At 42.5% G+C, this 21694-nt stretch overlaps 1 protein-coding gene and 2 long non-coding RNA genes across 5 annotated transcripts in view; 2 read left to right on the top strand and 1 right to left on the bottom strand.

Annotated features, from left to right (window-relative positions):
* The window catches only part of LOC108526587 (uncharacterized), a 45579-nt gene extending 43716 nt beyond the window's left edge, over nucleotides 1-1863 (top strand). For both annotated transcript variants that reach the window (XR_001884563.1, XR_001884564.1), the window contains exons 6-7: nucleotides 1127-1313; nucleotides 1810-1863. This is a non-coding gene — a long non-coding RNA (uncharacterized LOC108526587). The remainder of the gene's footprint in view (nucleotides 1-1126; nucleotides 1314-1809) is intronic.
* LOC108526588 (uncharacterized) overlaps nucleotides 1-12671 on the bottom strand; it is an 88695-nt gene extending 76024 nt beyond the window's left edge. Inside the window, exon 1 of the long non-coding RNA XR_001884566.1 lies at nucleotides 12499-12671. This is a non-coding gene — a long non-coding RNA (uncharacterized LOC108526588). The remainder of the gene's footprint in view (nucleotides 1-12498) is intronic.
* Nucleotides 3483-21451, top strand: INHBA (inhibin subunit beta A). Of its 2 annotated transcripts, none has more exons than XM_017867389.1 (3): nucleotides 3483-3568; nucleotides 6044-6605; nucleotides 16030-21451. In XM_017867389.1, exons 2-3 carry the CDS (start codon nucleotides 6218-6220, stop codon nucleotides 16920-16922), a joined length of 1281 nt encoding a protein of 426 aa, XP_017722878.1. In that variant the 5' UTR covers nucleotides 3483-3568; nucleotides 6044-6217; the 3' UTR covers nucleotides 16923-21451. The 2 variants fall into 2 exon arrangements, with proteins under 2 accessions (XP_017722878.1, XP_017722879.1); XM_017867390.1 differs by lacking the exon at nucleotides 3483-3568 and having other exon boundaries at nucleotides 5903-6605; nucleotides 16030-16695; nucleotides 20343-21451.
* The last annotated feature ends 243 nt before the right edge of the window (nucleotides 21452-21694 follow it).

Raw genomic sequence — 21694 nt, 5'->3', positions numbered from 1 at the left:
AATCATGCGTTTTTGGAAACAGATTTTTTCATAGGAAGGAACGAAAACACCCTGACTCGTCAGCGCTCTTGTCCGTGCCTCTGAACTCCCAGCCTTGTGTCATTTCAGCTGAATCAGAGAACAACATCCCAGTCACCTGCTTGGGGCGTTCACGTCTCCTGGCTTGTATTTTTGACTGAATAACAGCAATCCGTGAGCAGCAGCTAAAATAATAGAGCCCTGAAAAATGTCCCCCACCTCCCCGTCCCGCTTTTCTGGGCCTGTCTCCTTGCTCAAGGAGTAGGGAGGAAAGACACCAATTAATAGCGTGGATGAAAGCTGAAGGACAGACGGTTTGCTTGAGAAGAAAAGTGAACATTCTTGCTTCCTCATCTATGCCAACTTTGAACAGGGACAGCTGCTGCCACAGGTAAACACCACTATAGGGTTGGCCATGGCCCTAAGCTAGGTGTCACCGCAAGCCACAGGCCGGCACACGAACGCTGGCCTCTCCCCCATTCGCACAATTGAGCTCTTATCCTTAAACGAACTTTGTTTTTTGACCAGCTCACTAATTGTGATTGAAAACACCAGCTCCCCAGCAATGCACACGCATTGGAGTTAGCAGCAGCAAGACAGGCCCTAATTGCTCCATTTACATAAAAGTAGAAACATACAACTTCTAAATATAAATCTCTGGCACATCGTTCCTTTTGCAATTACAGTAAAATAAGGTACCACAGTTTCCCTCCCGGCTCCTTCTCGCAGCAAGCTGCTCCACCGGGTTCGCTAGTGGCTGCTCCTCGAGGCGAGAACAGAGCCATGCAAATGCTCCAGCGTGGAGTTGGGTTTGTGAAGTCGCCAGTAAATCAGGCCGCCTCCACTAGGTGAATAACGCGGTGGCAGCGGGCCACTTTGCTAGTGCAGTCGCTGGAGGACCGCGCTCTGCACTCAGAAGGGGGCAGTTAGCTGGTGCGCGAGCGCTCCCTGCTCGCCTCTGTCCGCGGGGAGCCAGTCGGCCCCTCCGCAGGTCCCGCTCCCTGACATTTGCTGTGGTTTCAGTCCCTGGCAGTGAGGGCTGGGTTCAGAGATTCCCAGCTGCACTCACTGAAGAGTGATTTTTTTTTCCCCTCCCTGAATTCTTTAGCTGCCAAAAGGGGGGAAAAATCAAGAGCTGCTCTTAAAAGAAGTTGCCCTTGCTGGTGCTCAGGGTAAAAATAGAGGCTGCCGCTTAGACCGGCTTGGCCCTGGCTCCAGGCATCCCGCTAGCTGGGCTCGAGCAGCGGCCGCGTTCCGGCGTGATCCCTGGAAGCTGCCAGCAGGTGCTGCTCAAGGTACAGTAGCAGGGCCGAGAAGCCGGGACCCGAAGGGCCTGGGGTGCGGGGAAGCTCCGGGGGAGGGGGAAGTGAAAGAGAAACCAAACCAAGGAAGGAGAAGTAGATTCTGGTCAGGACTGGGCTGACCAGCTTGTGCCCCGGGCCCTTGAGTTCCGCAGGGAAAAGCTGATTCCCAGTCTAGAATATTCCACAGAAGCTATTTTAACCTGCCTGCTTCCTCCACCACCCCCACCTTGATTTGCACCGAGCGAGGAGGCATTGCCACTGTGGTGCAGGTGGTTGCAGGGGGGTTGCAGCGCTGCTGGTAGGCTGGTCTGGCAGGTGGGCACTTGGTGGCATCAGATGGCCAGCGGAGTTTCAGAGTCACACTTGTGTTGTGGCTCCTCTGGTCAGAGTGCTGCAGATTTCTGTGACACCCGTGTTTAAGAAGAGCCACCAGGCTTCTCAGAAATAGTATCACTTATTATCTGACGGCTGCCCTTGACCCCCACAGGTTCATATTATGGATCCCATTTTATAGATGGGAGCACTGAGGCCTGAGTTTACACGGTGAGTGAGCAGAGGAACTGGGATCTGATCTGGGTTTGTTTTGTGCACCCCTGCCCCCATCACCTATACACACACACACACACACACACTACTTTGTGTGTGTGTAGGGGGGAGGGGATGTTTTCAGGACACTAGGGTTCATGTGTGGGGCAGAGGTGAGTTTAGATGCCCTGAAAGTCATTGACTCCACTAATTCTCAGCATGAAGGGTGGAGAAGTTCCTTTCTTATAAAGGGTTTGAGTTCACCCAGTGCAAAACTGAGGGGCAGGTTTGGAGTTCACCATCATTAATCCTATTTCTGTCTTTGCCACTCAGATTCACTCTCTTCCTCTACAACCTAATTATTTTTTTCCTACTTCATTTCTGCATATGCAGTTCTTAGAATACTCCTTCCCCCCATCCCCATGCAGCTCAGCACCCACACTTTCTCTGTATCTAGCCAAGAGAGACCCTCTTACACAGAAAACTTCTGGTGTCCTAATGGAACCTGCTTAAGCCACACATCAGGAGGCCAGAGCCTCTCTATTTTGCTTGCGGGCACAGTGAAAAGTTTATTTTATGCATGTTAAATCCTGCATACAAAACAACATATCTGGTCATATGGCTCTCATTAGCTCCCAATTTTGCACATTTTATCCAGCTTGTCATGAGAACTGGGCTTATGCTTCAACTATACTCCTTCAAACAACCCTTCACCATTCTTGTCAGAGGACTTCTTCCTCCTGTGTTATTTACCAGACTTGCCAACACCTCTCCCCACCCCCAAAAAGCCTGACCGGCTTTACCCCTATTTCAAGGAGTGTTCACTTCTTTTCATTAATCTCCTGTTACATTTGTAACAATTTAGAAATTATAGGAGTTGAAGTTCTAGTAAAAAAGAATGATGCATGAGGGTTTTTGTTGTTGTTGTTGTTGTGTGTGTATGTGTGTGTGTGTGTGTGTGGTTAGTTAGGATGGATTCTAAAGACCTGGGAAGGATACTTATGAAGTTCACTTAAAGAGAATGACTATTTCCAAAGTTCTTGATTTATGAAGCAGGCATTCAATTTCAAGATGTAAAATAATAGTGTGAGTTGGTTGGGGTGGGGGGGACAATCATCATATGATTATACAGATTTTCGCAATTTTTTCCTCAATGAAATAGCTTATTTAAAAAAATAAAATTAGAATCCATATAAAGAGCACTACCAATTTTCTTTCCTGAAAGAAACAATAAAATACTTTGTAAATAGAAGCAACTTCATGAAGTAACAGATGTTTTATGTAAAGACATAAAACTGAACCTGAATATAACGAGACGTGTGTGCGAGTAGTAAAAGAAAAGTTGAAAGTTGGACACACTCATTGAGACATATCTATTTGATTCCAATATTTTTCTAAAAGGTAGAGTAATTCTAGCCAGAGGTTTCACTGGCTCAGTGCATCACCCAGTAGTGTCTCAGAAGCCAGGAAGGGCTTTCCATTAGATAATGAATTATGAAATGTCTCACACTGGAAAAACCAGTCATCTGCTGATGTCATGCTGATTCCAACCAATCCCAAACAAAGCCCCAGCCCTCCTCTGTTTCAGTGGTACCAATGTGTGGTGTACAAATAAGTAGTACAGTATAAAACTTCACAGTGCCAATACCATGAAGAGGAGCTCAGACAGCTCTTACCACATGATACAAGAGCCGGCTGGTGGAAGAGTGGGGACCAGAAAGGTAATGCTTTTTAACTCTTACTTCTGAGCTCTTTACACATTCAAAGATAGGCTAGCTAGGAGGAATTTTACAACTAATTGGCATTTCCAATGTGCATTGTGATGTGTACCTTTTTATATTATTCAGGCAGGTTAATATAGCTTTTAATAGTCCTAGAGCATGCAAATAGATTATATGTTTATACAACCCACTCAGCACATATATACAAGTACATATGCCAAAGAGAAAGCTATTTTTAAGAGTTACATTCGCAAACAGTAAATTCAGGGAACACACACGTACTCAGATGCAGAGAGAATCCAAATATTGATAAGTTGCAGTTATCTAAATGCTGCTATTAGGACTCTCGAGTTGTTTAGAGTCATTAAACTTTTGGTTGTATTTCAGACTTTCTTGTAAAACTTAATTGGACTACAAAACGTTTTGGATACTGTATATGTGACTCCAAATAGGTGGATGATGTTAAGTATTATAGTACAAAGATGTTTTATAAAACCATTATAACACAAATGTCCCCTGCCTCCCCCATTCTCTTTCACCATCCCCGTAAAAAATATGAGGCTTTTTAGGCAATGTTGACAAAGTTTCAACAATAATGGTGGAGTAATTGATGTTTCTGGAGCTGAAACCCCAAGGGTGTTAGGTTACTTGTAACAGAAAAAGTCTTACAAATAGTTGTTTTGGAAAAGGAGACAGTATATACAATTCAGAGAGCATTGTTAACCTGTGCAGACTGTAATTTTAACTTAGTGTCATAATTTTCTTGCCCTCTTCCCCTTGCACTCAGATCTTATGCTTGTAGTAATGATATTTATTAACTCTTTCCACCTAAACTGCATTGCTTGACTATAATGCTATGAACACACTAGGTGTCAGATATAAGCTGAGTGTATCTTCAGAAACCAAGAGGGCTTATGTGTGGGAAAGAAACCGAGAGGGAAGGAACGCTTTAACAGATGGACCCCTTAAAGATTCTTCTGCAAGATAAAAGCAATAAGACAGAAAATGAAAAAAGGGGAGGGGGAAGAATTTTTTTTAAGCCTTAGAAAGGCATTGTTAAAAAATTCACATTTTTCTTTTTCTGTGCACACTAAAATCCATGATGATTTTATTTGCACTGTTCCTTTGAGGGAAGAAGAAGCAGTCAAGGAGGCTGTCTATGAATGCACTGGTCGGGACAGGCTTAGGGCAAGCTGAAAAAACTACCACATGACAGAGAAAAATAATTTGCCAATATATTTTAGAGAGTCTTTTCCCATAGGATCAGTTATTCAAGTCATACGAGTGCACTCTTTTTATAAAAGGATGTGGGAAAGGTCAAGAGAATTTTGCATTTTATCTGTGAAGTCCCGCGAGCAGTGGTAGGCTGTAATGTGTGAGAGTGAGTGGATCCCCGGCAGAAGGGGGCAGCTGAAGGCGACGGGGAGAGCGCTTCTGGGACTTGGGCTTGTGACAGGCTGCCTGCCCTCTGGTCCTTCAGTGCCCTGCTGCATTTCACAGTTGGGAAGAGTGGAGTGTATTATATGACCCCAAACAAAAGTTCCATTGCGCTCTCCTCAGATCGCCTGCCAGTGTTGATGACCTGAACATTTAAATATGAATGAATGGGGGGAAAGGACCATCTCCCCTGGATCCCATCAGGCCAGAACAATCCACTGGCCCGGGCACCCTCTGTTATCCCCGAGCTACTCTTCCCTGACCTCCACTACCTGTCCATTGGACCTCCCTGGTCAGGAGGGCATTTTACCACCTAGGGCTGTGGCTTGGCAGGGTGGAGGAGCGGTGGGAACAGACTTTTTCAATCAAGTCATCCCTGCTGATTGAGACACTGTGTTTGTTTGGGGTTTCTTTTCTCCCCTCCAAAAAAGGAAGAAGGTGAAACCAGGAGACTGGGCAGAGAAAGAAAAAAAAATAGTGAACAAAATTAGGAGAATTTATTTTAGAAGAGAAAGTAGAACCCCCGAAATTGGTGATATTTGAAGAGAGGTGTCTGTGAGGAAGCTAAGAGCAGAAGGAGAGCAGCCTGTCAGAAAACGGGCTGTCCCTCCCTCCCTAATCACAGCCCTACTCACAGCAAACTCCCTCCCTCTCCATTCACTCACTTACTTAGGGCCAATCCGTTCTCTCTCCCTCTCTCTCTCTCTCTCTCTCTTCCTTTCCCTTTCTCCCTCTCCCCCTCCCTTCCCTCCCTCTCTCCCTCTCTCTCCCCCTTCTTTCTCTCTCTTCTCTCCCCTCTCTCCTCTCTCCCTGTCTCTCTCTCCCTCCCATCCTCTCTCTGTCTCTGTCTGTCTCCCCCCCACCCTGTCTCTCCCTCCCTCCTTCCCTGTCTCCCTCCCTCCCTCCCTCCTTCCTTCCCTCTTACTCCGAGACAGTCAGAACTCTCCTCCCTGACAGCCACAAACCTACAGCACTGACTGCATTCAGAGAGAAACCTGCAAACAAAACTTCACAGAAAACTTTTTGTTCTTGTTCCAGAGAATTTGCTGAAGAGGAGAAGGAAAAAAAAAAAAACCAAAAAAAAAAAAAAAAAAAAAAAAAAAAACCCAAAAAAAAAAAAAAAAAAAAAAAAAAAAAAAAAAACCTGTGCGTGAGGGGGGAGGAAAAGCAGGGCCTTTTAAAAAGGCAATCACAACAACTTTTGCTGCCAGGATGCCCTTGCTTTGGCTGAGAGGATTTCTGTTGGCAAGTTGCTGGATTATAGTGAGGAGTTCCCCCACCCCAGGATCCGAGGGGCACAGCGCGGCCCCCGACTGTCCGTCCTGTGCGCTGGCCGCCCTCCCAAAGGATGTACCCAACTCTCAGCCAGAGATGGTGGAGGCCGTCAAGAAGCACATTTTAAACATGCTGCACTTGAAGAAGAGACCCGATGTCACCCAGCCGGTGCCCAAGGCGGCGCTTCTGAACGCGATCAGAAAGCTTCATGTGGGCAAAGTCGGGGAGAACGGGTATGTGGAGATAGAGGATGACATTGGAAGGAGAGCAGAAATGAATGAACTTATGGAGCAGACCTCGGAGATCATCACGTTTGCCGAGTCAGGTTGGTGCTGGCATTGGCAGGGGGTGGGGAGGGGTGGGGGGTAGGAGGGTAAAATATATTTCTTTGACAGTCCCAGGAGGAACTTCTTTTCCCTCCAGCTGGAAACTGCCTGGGAAGGTTATTAGTTATTAGGTGATGGTAGCGGACTAGCGGACGGAGGGCAGGCAGGGGAGGGGGAGAGGACTTTACAGAAAAGGAATTCTCGGTCGAGCTCTGCCTGGAGATGACTGGCTTACACTTGCTAAACTCAGCCGGTCACACAGAAAGGACGCTCGGGGCCAATGTTGAGCTGGAAGGCAGACTGTGAGGGGCTGCCTTGCCCTGCCTGTGAAACCAGATCTGAGCAGCCGGATGAAAGCTGCGGCATTTTCGGGTGCTTGGGGAGCAGAGGAGGCTTCCGGACCCCATCCAAGTTTTTATTGAGGGTAGAGGGGTGAGTGTGCCAGGATTGGAGTGGAATGGCACAGATGAAGTCACTCTCTTAAAACAAACCTTCCCCTTTAAAAGTCCAATCTGGGGCCACAGTAGAGAAGCAGAGCATATTTATGAGTGACAGTCATTTTTACCTTTAGAAACTGTCTATAAGTGCACAGGCACCACATTCAAGACAGGGAAGAGCTACTTTGGGGGACAGTTGTCACTGAACCAGCAGTTACTTTTGGGACACTGACTTTTGCTCTCTGAAAGAAAAAAAAAAAGAAAGAAAACAACCAGTTTTGTTCTTTCTAAAGTTACTAAGAGCTCTCTGCCAAGGAACGCAACCTTGACAAAGTACTCTCAGATACTATGCTGAACTCACTCAATCCTTAAGAGGAAGAACTTTCATAAATAGGTTCTAATCGTTGGCCCAGGACCACACTAACCTGTTGCTGAATAGCAATACCTGTCAAAAGCATGGGCCCATGGACTTGGAGCCAGGCTATTTTTATAGTTAAGTGACACAGATCATTTGCATGCCTGCAAGCCCATGCACGTCAGGCACACAGATGTGTTAATACCGTGTTACTTTCATGGTAATGCCAGGCTAAAGAACTGCATCCTTTGCCAACTCCATTTGAAAGGAATGCCATTGTTTTGTTTGGTAGAGCATATGGCCAGTAAAGTATGTGCAGGGACTCCCAGCATTTTTGTTTAAAAGTTTGCCGCAGCAGTATAAACAATTAAGGCAACACTCAGAATTTCCAATCCTGAAAACCTGTTGACTCAGATGTTCTGTTTTCAAGAAAGCCATGAAAGACCGGGGCATCTTTCTGGGGGTGCAGATAGCCTGCTGGCTGTGTGGCTTCCCCTTGCAGGAGAAGCACTGGTGTCCCACAAGCTTCCCAGTTTGGCTGTCTTACCAGAAGCCTCTTTCACTTGGGGAAGGTCCTACTTTCTTTCCCTAAAGCTCTTTCTTAACCCAGCCCCAAAAGGCATGATCATTAGGACTTTATCTTCTGAAGCTTTCTGAGGAAGAAAGCTAGGTTAGAACTTTTCAAGTTGACACCCATTTTTTTCTCAACTTTTCATGATGGGAAAAGATAAAAAAGAAAATATTTATGATATTTGGCTGCGCATGTGAAACAGATTTCAGTGGTCTAGAGGGTTGCTTCGTGTCTTTATATACCAACCTCCACACACGATGGATTCCATGACAGCTCCTATCCAGTTGCCTTTAACTATGTCATACGACTAAGTATACCTATGCCTTTGACCACTTTTAACCGCACGACTGTTACTAGCAATATGCCCCTCTTTCTGACTTACTGGACTTGTATAGCAAATCACTCTCTTAGCATTTAGAGATTTGGCAGTGAAAAAATTTGACCATTTACATTCTTGCTTATGTGTGGCCTTCCTTTCAGTGCCAGTCTTCTCTCAGTTGCATGAGATTTTGTCATTTTTTTACTTCTCGGTTAGGTGTTTAGTTTGAAAGAAAATAAGCGACTTTTTAAAAAGCGATTCATTGGACGTTCACGTTGAGTCAAGTTTAAGATTTGTAATGGGAAACTCCTGGTTGACTTTACAACTTGACTTTGAATTCTTAGAAAACGTTTATTACAATTGCTTCTTTTTCTCTGAGGGATTTCACACATCAACTTCAAGTTGATTTAATATAATTTCACATATTTAATGATTGCTACATGGACAGTCTACTCTTCAAGCAGAAAACCACGTGAGCATTTTGCTGCTGATTTTGCTAATCAAGGAAAAGATATTTATCATCTGAATGATTGTAGCAAATATATGAACATGAATAGCAAAGACATATGTCTTGCTGCTTTTGGAATAATTCAACTTTAATGACATTCCAACTATGTGGAATGTCAAGACTTTTGGAGAATAGAAAAGCCATGCATTTTTCTTTCCCTTATAACCATTTTGTGCAGCATAGAATCCAGACATTGTCACCCATGAGCATGCCACAAATGCAGACCCATAGCGGCCCCTTTCAACCTTAAGATTCTTCAATTTGAGGCTACGTTTACTTTTTGCCTTTTCTCTCCTTGATTGTTGGATAAAGCCAAGGCATGGCTATAGAAGTAGAGAGCCTGCGAAAGCTGAAGTGCCTGAGACTCTTTTAACTGAGTTTGTCCCATCCTGCTTAGGTAGAAAGTGCTTGATTTTTGTAAAGCTGATGCGAGTTGTTATTGACTAAACAGCAGGGAATCACTCTAAGGCTCTCTGAAATGTGTCCCAACCAACAAAAATGATTTTATTTTTATGTATGTCACATCACCCAAGATTTCTCACCAAGATTAGTGTGTTCTTTGCATGGCTGGCACAAAACCCTCAATGTTTACCTTCAGGCCTATAGAGTTCTTCACAAGGAAAGACAGAAGGGATGGGTAAAGCCAAGCTATAGCTATAAATGTCAATGAAGCTAAATTCAGTGGCCTTTTTGGCTGATACAGCTTATTTTTATTTTATTTTGACTCATGACAGTAGCTGGTCAATCAGTGCATAGTAATAATGTACCTCTGAGTCTCCATATGCTTTCAAACCTGGATATGGGTTCTGGTAATTAGCTTAGCAATTGATAGCACCTGTTGTAGAAAGACTAGGGAAAGAAAGACAAACGAAACACCAAGAAATGGATGTGCTCACGTAGCCTAGGTGTTGTTGAGTGCAACACATAAGTCTACCCCTTGGAGGATACTACGTGTGAAAGATTTGAGTTCGAAGTTTACACTGCCCAGACAGGGATCCAAGAAGCCTTGCTTGGATGACCATTTTCCCCACCCCAAGAAAGCCATCTCAAAATGGAGCTAACTCCCACCATTCCATGCCCATCTTCCGAACTTTTCTGTGAATCACCCATCCCTTAGGGATGTCTTTAGGGGTTACACGTTCTCTTCTGTGAATAATGGGGAAGAGCGGCCACAAGAGGGCGCGTTCCAAAGACTTTTGCTCCTTTTCAGTTTATCCAGGGAAAGGCAGTTGCGCCTACTGGAAGCACCCTGTCTGTAGCGCCCAGTAATCTTGGCGATTATCAGTTACCTCCTGCTCCCTCTTATTCTGCAGAAAAAGTTAGGAATTTATGAGATGGGAGAAGCATGACTACCTGTAATACATTAAATGAGACAGAAGGAAAGGAAATGGAAATTCTAGTGATACATGTGAACATTCCGGAGCTCTATGGAAGGCAGACGAGTGATAAATTTCAAAAGCAAACAAAGCAGAGCAGGGAGAAATGTGACCATGAATCATCAGCGATACTGATTTGCTCACAAGTCTCTCCCTAATACGGTCTCCCGGATCGTAACAAAAACATCTTCCGTCTCCCCTGATTTTGTTGCCTAGTTTTCCTGCCTTATCAACAGTTTCCACCAGCGACAAATGACAAGTGACTTCAAACAGGGAGGAAAAAGGTTCTTTCTTTAATGCCTTGTGGGAACATGGTGTTCAGCCTCTGAGGATGCGTTTGTTTCCGAACTGAGGGTGTGGAGAGAAATGGTGGGGAAAGATGGGGAAAGAGATTAATATAGTGGTCTGTGGCCTGTGCAGTGGATGGACTGGGCTGGGGGTGGTGGAGATGCCAGGGTGGAAAGTCCGTTGTAATATTTAAAGAACTGCAGTAATACCTTCCCAGGCACTTTTCTTGAAAACACATATTTATCTTGGCCCCTCTTCTGCTAAAAAATACTTGCACATGATCTCCTAGCTGTAGTTCAGAATTCTTCGTACTCAACTGGTTCCTAGGTCCAAAATCAAAAGTGCCAAAGTTCTTAGGAACTTTGGAAGAAGTCTCTGAAATTTTGTGGGTTGAACCTTAAGAATTTTTGCTACTTGTAGGAATCTAAAACCCCTCTCTTCTGAAATATTTAACCTTTTTCATCACCATTTTAATGGAAGAGGCATGGATGATGGATGTTTGTGGCTGGGCATTTATAAATCAATAAGGGACCCTAAGGAGGGACATTAAAGCTAAAAAATTAATCAAGATAATTTATGGCCAAACCTATAGTTCTACTGCAGGAAAGATCCTCTACTGTAGGTCAAAGGAGGAATAACCTTAAGACCTCACTTGCTGCTTTCTGTAGAAACCCCTGGAAGCAGTCCAAATGCAAAGTTAGAGCTTCAGAGAATGCACCCTGTAAATGGTAGTTGTGTATACCCTTACCATTGACTATACCATATCTAGGCACAGTGAAATCTTGATGAAGAATGGAAAATTAAAGGAACAGACACTTTTACAGGGAGGCTTCCCCAACCCCACCCCATGGTAAGTTTAAATATGTTCTGTAAACAACGAGGCTTTCCACATTCACATTAGAGACATAATTATTGCCCATATGTAAAAGAGCAACATATTTTAGGCAGGACCCTGGTGAGGAAAACAAAACCAAATCGAAACACTGCATGTGTGTGTTGCTTATTTAACTGAAAATGTTCATATACCCACAAATCTGAGATGCTGGACTTTTGGATGAGTCCATCATTTTGCATCTTAGTGTAGGGGGAGGGAACAACAAGGGGCTTAGCTGCTTAACCCTTGGCATGCCTTCATGATTGACTTATTCAAAACGTTTTGAAAGGAAAGGAAAGTGTGCTGCAAACACCCTTCCAGGTATCTTTCCTTCCAGCTTACACAGTCTCTCCTCTGTCCAATCCTTCCCACCCGGCAGCATTTCAGAGGTATTCCCTGTGAGGTACGAATTTTCTCTTTGCCCATTTTTCTGCACCTCTTTTTCTCTCTCTTTGGTATGTGTCCACCGAGCTCATAGAGGTTTAAGTGATGAAATATTATCACCCACATGGGTTTGCGTGGGACTTTCTTAGTGAATTACTCAGGCAGAGCAGGCTGTGATACAGCCTTGCTCACAAGCCTCAGGAGGGAAAAAATAGCACAGAGGATGAAAAGAATATTATCAGAGAGTAGGTAATGAAAGGTTAGCAAAGCAACCAGCTATATCTGGCTAGCTAGGTAATAGTGCAGGAACCTAGGTCGCACCTGTACAAACTAATGCAGAACCTGCTCACGGCGCATTATGGGAAGGCTTTCATTTCAAGATTTTACAGCATGAGATATTTAAGTGAAAACTAAAACTGATTAGAAATTGATCCTGAACATCCCAGCCTTAGTCAACCTTCCCTTTTCCAAATTGTTATGCATGGAGGTTGGAGGATTGGGGCATCTTGAAAGTGTCACTGCAGTATAGCCATCTCTCTCAGGTAATATAAAGATAAAGGGAATATAACAAATTGACCTGCTATTTATTATATTTTTCATACCTAGGACATTCTGAGGCTGTAATATATTTCTGAAGCCTGCAGCCCTGATAAACATCAATCCCACGTCAGTTTCCAGCAGTCTTATCTCCCCACCCCCTTCTGCAATGAAAGCTAATGTAAAAGAAAGAAATATGCACTGCTTAATAAGTCAGAATACAATAGAACTTGTAAAATGTACCTGCATATAAGGTAGACATTAGGAAGACTTGAATCTCTCTCTTCCCCCTGTTCTCCTGAGCATTATGGCAACAGCATTTTCATGTAATTAGATCTGTTTTATTTTTTTTCCTGATAAAATATCATGCAATATACAAATAGCAATTCCAGAAATGGACACCAGGAGAAGGAGGCGACAGGCATGTCAATTAGTAGGGGGAAAATCCAAATGTCAGAAATATGGGGGAGAGAGAAAGCACGCAGGCAGTGGATGCAAATACAGGGAACAGAGTCTTTCAATTCAGATAATTAAATGGATGCATAAATCAGCGCCCGTGCCTCTCCATAATACGCAGGCGATGCCATGCAGTTAATTATCAGCCAAGACCAGCATGAAAGTCATTTTATGATGACTCTCTGATCCTAATATAACAGCACCTGACAGATTGAGCCCCCTCTAATGAGTACTCTCTTTGTACAATCCTCTCTCAGGAACACTAAATCATTTGCTTCCAAGTACAGCTGCCTGTGAAGAAGGGGTGGGGCTAGATCATGCATCAGAAACCTGCTCTTGTGAAATGAGGGGCTGTCCTGTAGGCTGTGTGACTAGAAGCCAGCAGCCTCAGCCTCTCTAACCCTACAAAAGCAATTTACACGCGGCTGTCCCTAATTCTAGTCAGCCAACTAACCCTCCCTCGGCACCCCCACCCAAACATCTGGATGTTATTCATGGAAAGTCCACTTCATGCAGGTCAGCACTGCTGTCCATCGGCCTTCACCCTGACCCCTTCTGGCAGGTGTGGATGAGAGCAGAGTAGATCCCATGGGGACGAGTTACCCAAACCCAGCGAGCCTCCCTATGCGGGGTACTAGTCAGATGCTCCAGTTTCACACTCTTTCCTGGAAAAACAAAACCCAACCTTGTGCCCTCTGGGTTCTCTAATTTAGCAGCTACTATCTCTCTGTTTTTGGAGTGACACCCTGTGCAGTTTAGAATTTCAGAAGCTGTCCCGCGTAGAGGCAGAAGGGAAAACAGCAGGTAGCTTGTTACCATTCTCCATGGGGCAAGGCAGATGTGCCCACGCTGGAGGTAACCTGCACACCCTCCAGGCCAGTTATCCGAGGCTTGGGAGGTTTTTGGTCTCCTCCTAAGGCCTTGGCAGGACGCTGCCACCCTAAAATCAACGGCTGATTGCCTTTTTAGATTTAAATGATTAAGCTCTGTTTCTGGGAATCTTCTTCTCTTTACTTTGTTAAGAAACAAATAACAACAACAAACCTCCACCAATTCTTAGCAAAGGGGAATATACAATTCAGATTTTGAAAAAATAAGTCATCATGCTTCCTAAAATAAGACAGCTTCTCCCTCTAACTGCTCTCTGCTCTGGTATTCTATCTAATCATAAACCCAGCTTTATTATTCATTTCAACTCCTGCCAAAGACATGAGGTCGGAGTCAGAGGAACTCCCCTTACCACCACCACCACCATCATCATGGCCAGCATCCTCGTAAGTTTATAGAAAGATGCCAGAGAACCTTTCATATCCATCTGCAGCCCTGCTTGGCCCTTGCCTCAGTGAATTTACCACTATCATAATCACAGTGTGCAGAGTGTGTTAAATTAAGAACAGAATCTACAGTACGCAATGCACAGAAAAGCCTGCCTTCTGCTGCAGAGAACTTGAAACTGTGCCTAAAATTTATAGTACCGTAAACATCTCAGGGCCTCGAGTGATAAGTATGGCTGGATTTCCGTTAACTATAGAAATTCAGGCAGGGAGATCCTCCCAGGGAGTTGCGAGTTCTAAGATGAACTTCTTGAAGATTGTTCACAGATTTGATTTGTGCATGGGATGCATGTACAGCGGACAGTTGTAAGGAGGTCCATGGTCAGGGAAAAGAGGGTATGTTTCCATATGCCACCAAGTGGGAAAAAAGGAAGTGAGGGAACATATTTGATTAATCAAAACATTTTAGTTTGGATACCTGCTTTCATAGTAATTGTTGCTGCGTCATTAAACATACAGGTGCTTATGAAAAGAGAAGGAAATAGGTGACTTTCAAATTTTAGAGTTAGGCTAGAACTGAGTGGTTGCTAAATTCAACTGTCCTGACAATGTGGGAATTTCCTGTCCATTAGCAGCGATTGCTATTTGACATATGTTTCTGGTGCTCATTAGGCTGCACTCTAATGGGTCAGAGGCAAATATTGGGGATTCAGAGGCGCAAGGTGGCTCGCTTAATTTAATAGAACTCAATGCTAAGGACGCCTCCATTTGTTAATAAGTAATCAAGTCATTGCCTACTTTCTGCTGAACACTAGACTATGATAGTGACCTTAGACCCTGGGCATTCTAAACCAGGCTGGCAGGAGGGTGGTGGTGGAAGTGATGTGAAGGAAGCCTCCTAGAGGAAGTGTTGTCCAAACAATCTGAAAATTGAAACATTATTAAAGGCAGCACTAAGGGTGCTGTGTTGGAGTTGGGGCAGGAGCACTTGAGGCAGAAGGAACAGCAGGTATCACTGCCTGCGGGTGAGACAGGGGGTGGAATTCTCAAGGCCTTACACCCCAGAGACCAGGACTGGGCAAGAGCTGGCATTCAAGGAAGGAACAGCATGTACAGAGCCCAAAGTCCCAGGAAATTTCTGTTGGATACTGAGAGCAATAGGAATTCCGTAAAGGACTTTCAAAAAGTGATGTGATGAGATCTACCTGTGAGAAAGATGCCTTTGGCTGCTTCATGGAGAAATGACTGGAGGGGAGGCCTGCCTTGGTGTTGCAGAGCCAAAGTAAAGAACATGCTGCTGCAGTGACCCAGCAAAGAGGTGATGGGGGAGGAATCAGGCTCTGACAGGGGAAGAGGAGGCTGACTCAGTGTGTCCCAACTGCACAGACCTACATAGCGAGGCGAGGCCAGGGGCTGCATTTTTGTCTGAGAATAATATTTCCTTAGCTCTCTAGAGCTTACAGTGTCTTTTCGTTTATGTTATCTCAGTTGATCTTCCTCAATCTGTGAGATAACAGGTCGAAGGTCCTTATTCATTCCTATTTTATAGAAGATGAAACTTAGGTTAAGCAATTAGTCAATAGACACAGACTCACAGGCCCTCTTCATTCTAAAGCAAGGGTCCAAAACCTTTTTTCTATAAAGGGCCAGAGAGTAAATGATTTACGCCTTGTGAGCCAGAGAGTCTGTTGTAGCTACTCAGCTCTGGGTTATTCTAGTGCAAAAACAGCTGTAGGCAGCATGTACAGAAATGAGCTTAACCATGCTCCAACAAAACTTTATTTACAGGCACTAACATTTAAATTTCAGACAATTTTCACATGTCACAAAATATCACTTTTCTTTAACCACTTAAAAGTATAAAAACCATTCTTAGTTTGCAGGCAGTACAGAAACAGTTTCCGCCCGTGGGCCGTCATTTGCTGACCCCTGTTCCAGAGGATCTATCACAGAAGACTCTTGCTTGCCTGAAATTTGTGAGTGCATGTAAATGTTGGAATTAATAGGTGTCACTGTTTTCTCTTATGCTGTCTTTTGTCTTCAGGAACAACCAGGAAGACCCTGCACTTCGAGATTTCCAAGGAAGGCAGTGACCTGTCAGTGGTGGAGCGTGCAGAAGTCTGGCTCTTTCTAAAAGTCCCCAAGGCCAACAGGACCAGGACCAAAGTCACCATCCGCCTTTTCCAGCAGCAGAAGCACCCGCAGGGCAGCTTGGACACAGGGGAAGAGGCCGAGGAAGTGGGCTTAAAGGGGGAGAGGAGTGAACTGTTGCTCTCTGAAAAAGTGGTAGACGCTCGGAAGAGCACCTGGCATGTCTTCCCTGTCTCCAGCAGCATCCAGCGGTTGCTAGATCAGGGAAAAAGCTCCCTGGACGTTCGGATTGCCTGTGAGCAGTGCCAGGAGAGTGGCGCCAGCCTGGTGCTCCTGGGCAAGAAGAAGAAGAAAGAAGAGGAGGGAGATGGGAAAAAGAAGGGTGGAGGTGAAGGTGGGGCAGGAGCAGATGACGAGAAGGAGCAGTCGCACAGACCTTTCCTCATGCTGCAGGCCCGGCAGTCTGAAGACCACCCTCATCGCCGGCGTCGGCGGGGCTTGGAGTGTGATGGCAAGGTCAACATCTGCTGTAAGAAACAGTTCTTTGTTAGTTTCAAGGACATCGGCTGGAATGACTGGATCATTGCTCCCTCTGGCTATCATGCCAACTACTGCGAGGGTGAGTGCCCGAGCCATATAGCAGGCACATCCGGGTCCTCACTGTCCTTCCACTCAACAGTCATCAACCACTACCGCATGCGGGGCCACAGCCCCTTTGCCAACCTCAAATCATGCTGTGTGCCCACCAAGCTGAGACCCATGTCCATGTTGTACTATGATGATGGTCAAAACATCATCAAAAAGGACATTCAGAACATGATCGTGGAGGAGTGTGGGTGCTCATAGAGTTGCCCAGTCCAGGGGGAAAGGGAGCAAGAGTTGTCCAGAGAAGACAGTGGCAAAATGAAGAAATTTTTAAGGTTTCTGAGTTAACCAGATAAATATAAATTAAAAAAACAAAAAAACAAAAAAACAAAAGTAAATGGAAAACAAAACCTGATGAAACAGATGAAGGAAGATGTGGAAAAAAATCCTTAGCCAGGGCTCAGAGATGAAGCAGTGAAAGAGACAGGAATTGAGAGGCAAAGGGAGAATGGTGTACCCTTTATTTCTTCTGAAATCACACTGATGACATCAGTTGTTTAAATGGGGTATTGTCCTTTCCCCCCTTGTGGTTCCCTTGTGAGCCTTGAGTCAACTAATCTAAGTCTGCAGTAGTGTGGACTAGAGCAACCCAAATAGCATCTAGAAAGCCATGAGTTTGAAAGGGCCCGTCACAGGCACTTTCCTACCCAATTACCCAGGTCATAAGGTATGTCTGTGTGACACTTATCTCTGTGTATATCAGCATACACACACACACACACACACACGCACACAGGCATTCCCACACATTGCGTATATACACATGCTGGTAAAAGAACAGTCGTGTGCAGGTGGTCACACTTCCTTTTTCTGTACCACTTTTGCAACAAAACAAAACAAAACAAACAACATTAAAAAATTGAGAACAAGTATGGAAAGAATGAAAGATCAAGGAAAAAAGAATACCAAGTTACATTTCGTTAAGGTGCTTATGATCTTAGAACTATGCAACCTAATAGGTTTGAAACTGTTTACCTGAGAGAGAACAAAAGAGAGACTTTTTTGTATTGGAAGTAATCTGATTAATTTTATTTTCTTCAAGGAGAGATACTTGAAAGGAATATGTTTGTCCATCTGTTGGATCCAAACATTTCTATATTTTGTAAATGTTGTTGTTGTTTTTTTTTAATCGTTTACTATTTGCACTACAATGGTGTTTGACCTGTCTAATCCTTATTTAACAAGTATTTTCTTTGAGTGGGGGTGGGGGTGGGGTTTAAGAGCTGCACTTAATGTGAGCTATAAAAGAACTGCTACAGCACACAAAATAGCTATTTTTATTATTATAATTATAATTATTATTATTATTTTGTACCTTAAAAAATAGACACATACACCAAAGACATTTGTGTGAGCCTTTAAACAGTCTGTCTGTGGTTGGTATCATTCACCATCAATGAGTCAGGGGTTGGGATTCAAGGCTGAGTAGTGTGGATTGTGTTCAGGCTTAAAAGACCTGAGAAGTTTGGTTTTTGACTCCTTTTACATCCATGAAACAGGACATTTCATACTGGATGTACAGTAGTTGTACACTGTTGGATATCAAGTTCAATCAAATTCATGGAACTACATGCTTGTATGTGTATATATACATTGCTTGTGCATATGCATATCTGTATGTATATATACATGTATTGTACCATGTCCATACACATTTTAAGCACTTCAGGCTGTCATTTTTTAATGTTCTTAAAGCAATGAATGTTTGTGTGCAAAACACAGTATTTTTAAGAAGGATAGGCTATAGTTTTTGCTTTTACTCTGAACTAGGTGGGCACATTTCAAAATTCGGATGGGAAAAGCCTGAAAATTCCAGTGAATATTCAGCAAGGCCCTCTTTTGTTGTACAGGGATCAAATTTCCTCCTCTTTTTTGTGCCCCCTCCCACTTCTACAAGTTTTCCCCTATGGGGAAAACAGGATGATAATCAAAACTCTGGGCTGAAGTTTTTCCAACTTAGTGTCTACTGGAATCAATCTTAAATCAGAAGCTTTTCAGAAAATATAATATTTAGGTCAGAATTAGAGTTAAGTGTATTTTTAAAAAATGATTAAGGCTTGGTTGTGAGAAATATTACCTGTACCAGCTGGGAAAAATAATGTCGCCACTAACTAAAAGATAATTAATTTGGGAGAAGGTGTTAAGAGAGGGAGAGTAAGGAAGAGAACAGTTAAGAAGAGGCAGAGATGAGGGCAGTAGTAAAAAATCTCTAAATTTTTAATTTATAGCCAAAACCCTTCATGTGTAAATTTGTATTGATTCAGATGCAGAAAGGAAAAAAAACAACAACCTTTGTTTTATAAATATCAAAGTACATGCTTAAAGCCAAGTTTTTATCTAGTTTATTCTAGTATTTAGCTTGCCTAGAATAGCTAATAAATTATTCATGTATGTGCTTTTGAAAATACAGAGCCTTATTTTTACAGACTTACGTGAAGTTGGCAAATATTTTGAAAAAAGGAAAAAAGTTTCTAATAATTGGGAACAATTACATTAATTAATATTTTGTAAAATATTGAAGCTTTTAGCCCTATGTCAATTTGTAGATTAAAATAAATTAATTATAGGAAAGGAAGATATCAGTGAGAAACCAAAGATTACAAAAGGTGGTTTAGCTTTCCTTGAAAAATATACTCAGTTGGTATACTGTAACACTTGGCTGTATGTAGGCAACGTCACTACAGGGCAAATACACTTACTGTGTTTTAGAGGCCGCCCTTTCTTATGCAGAAAACACAATATGCACTGCATGAGAAGCTTGAGAGTGGATTCTAACCAAGGTCTATTGACCTTGGATGTCATGCATGTGGGAAGGTGGGTGTGGTGAGAAAAATGTTAAGGTGAGAGTAGATGGCCACGTTCAACTTTACAAAATTTCATGGAAAACTGGCAGTATTTTGAACTGCATCTTCTTTGGTACTGGTACCTGCAGAAACAGTGTGAGAAATTAAGTCCTGGTTCACTGTGCAGTAGCAGAGATGGTCAAGGATATGGAAAAAGCAGAAATTTGCAAAGAAAGCTAATACCCATGTATAGTTCCCATTCATCTCAAATACATCTGCTACCTTTTTAAGCTAAGTCCTAGACATATCGGGGATAACATAGGGATTGATTAGTGACCACAGTTATCAGAAGCAGAGAAATGTAATTCCATATTTTATTTGAAACTTATTCCATATTTTAATTGGATATTGAATGATTGGGTTATCAAACACCCACAAACTTTAATTTTGTTAAATGTATATGGCTTTGAAATAGAAGTATAAATTGCTACCATTTTTTGATAACATTGAAAGACAGTATTTTACTATCTTTAATAATCTTGGAAAATGCAAGCCCTGTGAACAATCACTCTTTCACTTAGCAGCATGAGGCCAAAAGTAAAGGCTTTAAATTCTAACATATGGGATTCTTAGTAGTATGTTTTTTTCTTAAAACTAGAGTGGCTCTATCTTAGCTTACTATCTCCTCGCTCTTTCTCTAAGGCTAAACTCTAGGCTCTTAAAAATCTGCCCACACCAATCTTACAAGCTCTGAAAAGGATTTGTCTTCAAATATCTTTTAATAGTAATATGTATTTTATGGACCAAATTGACATTTTCTTTTTTTTTTCCAAAAAAGTCAGGTGAATTTCAGCACACTGAGTTGGGAATTTCTTATCCCAGAAGACCAACCAATTTCATATTTATTTAAGATTGATTCCATACTCCATTTTCAAGGAGAATCCCTGCAGTCTCCTTAAAGGTAGAACAAATACTTCTTATTTATTTATTTTTTCACTATTGTGGGATTGGACTTTTAAGAGGTGACTCTAAAAAACAGAGAACAAATACGTCTCAGTTGTATTAAGCATGGACCTATATTATCATATTCACTTTAAAAAAATGATTTTCTGTGCACCTTTTGGCAACTTCTCTTTTCAAGGTAGAGAAAACTTAGTCACCCTGAAAACCCACAAAATAAATAAAACTTGTAGTTGTGGGCAGAAGGTTTGGGGGTGGACATCGTATGTGTTTAAATTAAACCCTGTATCACTGAGAAGCTGTTGTATGGGTCAGAGAAAACGAATGCTTAGAAGCTGTTCACATCTTCAAGAGCAGAAGCAAACCACATGTCTCAGCTATATTATTATTTATTTTTTATGCATAAAGTGAATAATTTCTTCTGTATTAATTTCCAATGGGTTTTACCCTCTATTTAAATGCTTTGAAAAACAGTGCATTGACAATGGGTTGATATTTTCTTTAAAAGAAAATATAATTATGAAAGCCAAGATAATCTGAAGCCCGTTTTATTTTAAAACTTGTTATGTTCTGTGGTTGATGTTGTTTGTTTGTTTGTTTTTATTTTGTTGGGTTTTTACTCTGTTTTTTTGTTTTGTTTTGTTTTTTTGCATACTACATGCAGTTCTTTAACCAATGTCTGTTTGGCTAATGTAATTAAAGTTGTTAATTTATATGAGTGCATTTCAACTATGTCAATGGTTTCTTAATATTTATTGTGTAGAAGTACTGGTAATTTTTTTATTTACAATATGTTTAAAGAGATAACAGTTTGATATGTTTTCATGTGTTTATAGCAGAAGTTATTTATTTCTATGGCATTCCAGCGGATATTTTGGTGTTTGCGAGGCATGCAGTCAATATTTTGTACAGTTAGTGGACAGTATTCAGCAACGCCTGATAGCTTCTTTGGCCTTATGTTAAATAAAAAGACCTGTTTGGGATGTATTTTTTATTTTTATTTTATTTTATGTCTTATTTGTTTTCTACGATCAACTTTGCACACATATTGACACATCCTTTGCTGGGTGATAATTTTGTTTTTACTGTAATTATCCAGAAGAGGATGAGAAACAGACTGAATGTGGGAGAGAACAAAAGCTGGAGTGAGAGAGCTCAAGTAGAAAAAGAATAGATATTGCCATGGCAGAGGCTGTTAATGGGCTGCAGATGCTTGGATCAGCAATATTT

This window comes from Rhinopithecus bieti, unplaced genomic scaffold (assembly GCF_001698545.2).
Source record: "Rhinopithecus bieti isolate Rb0 unplaced genomic scaffold, ASM169854v2 scaffold_2439, whole genome shotgun sequence".
In the NCBI taxonomy this organism is placed as follows: domain Eukaryota; kingdom Metazoa; phylum Chordata; class Mammalia; order Primates; family Cercopithecidae; genus Rhinopithecus; species Rhinopithecus bieti.
This window is presented reverse-complemented; position numbering and strand designations above follow the sequence as displayed.

Bases quoted from the DNA above. Each gene is read 5' to 3' on its own strand.
- INHBA (XM_017867389.1), top strand. From the start codon at position 6,218: ATGCCCTTGCTTTGGCTGAGAGGATTTCTGTTGGCAAGTTGCTGGATT. The intron at 6,606-16,029 runs GTTGGTGCTGGC...TTTTGTCTTCAG, and splicing joins CATCACGTTTGCCGAGTCAG to GAACAACCAGGAAGACCCTG.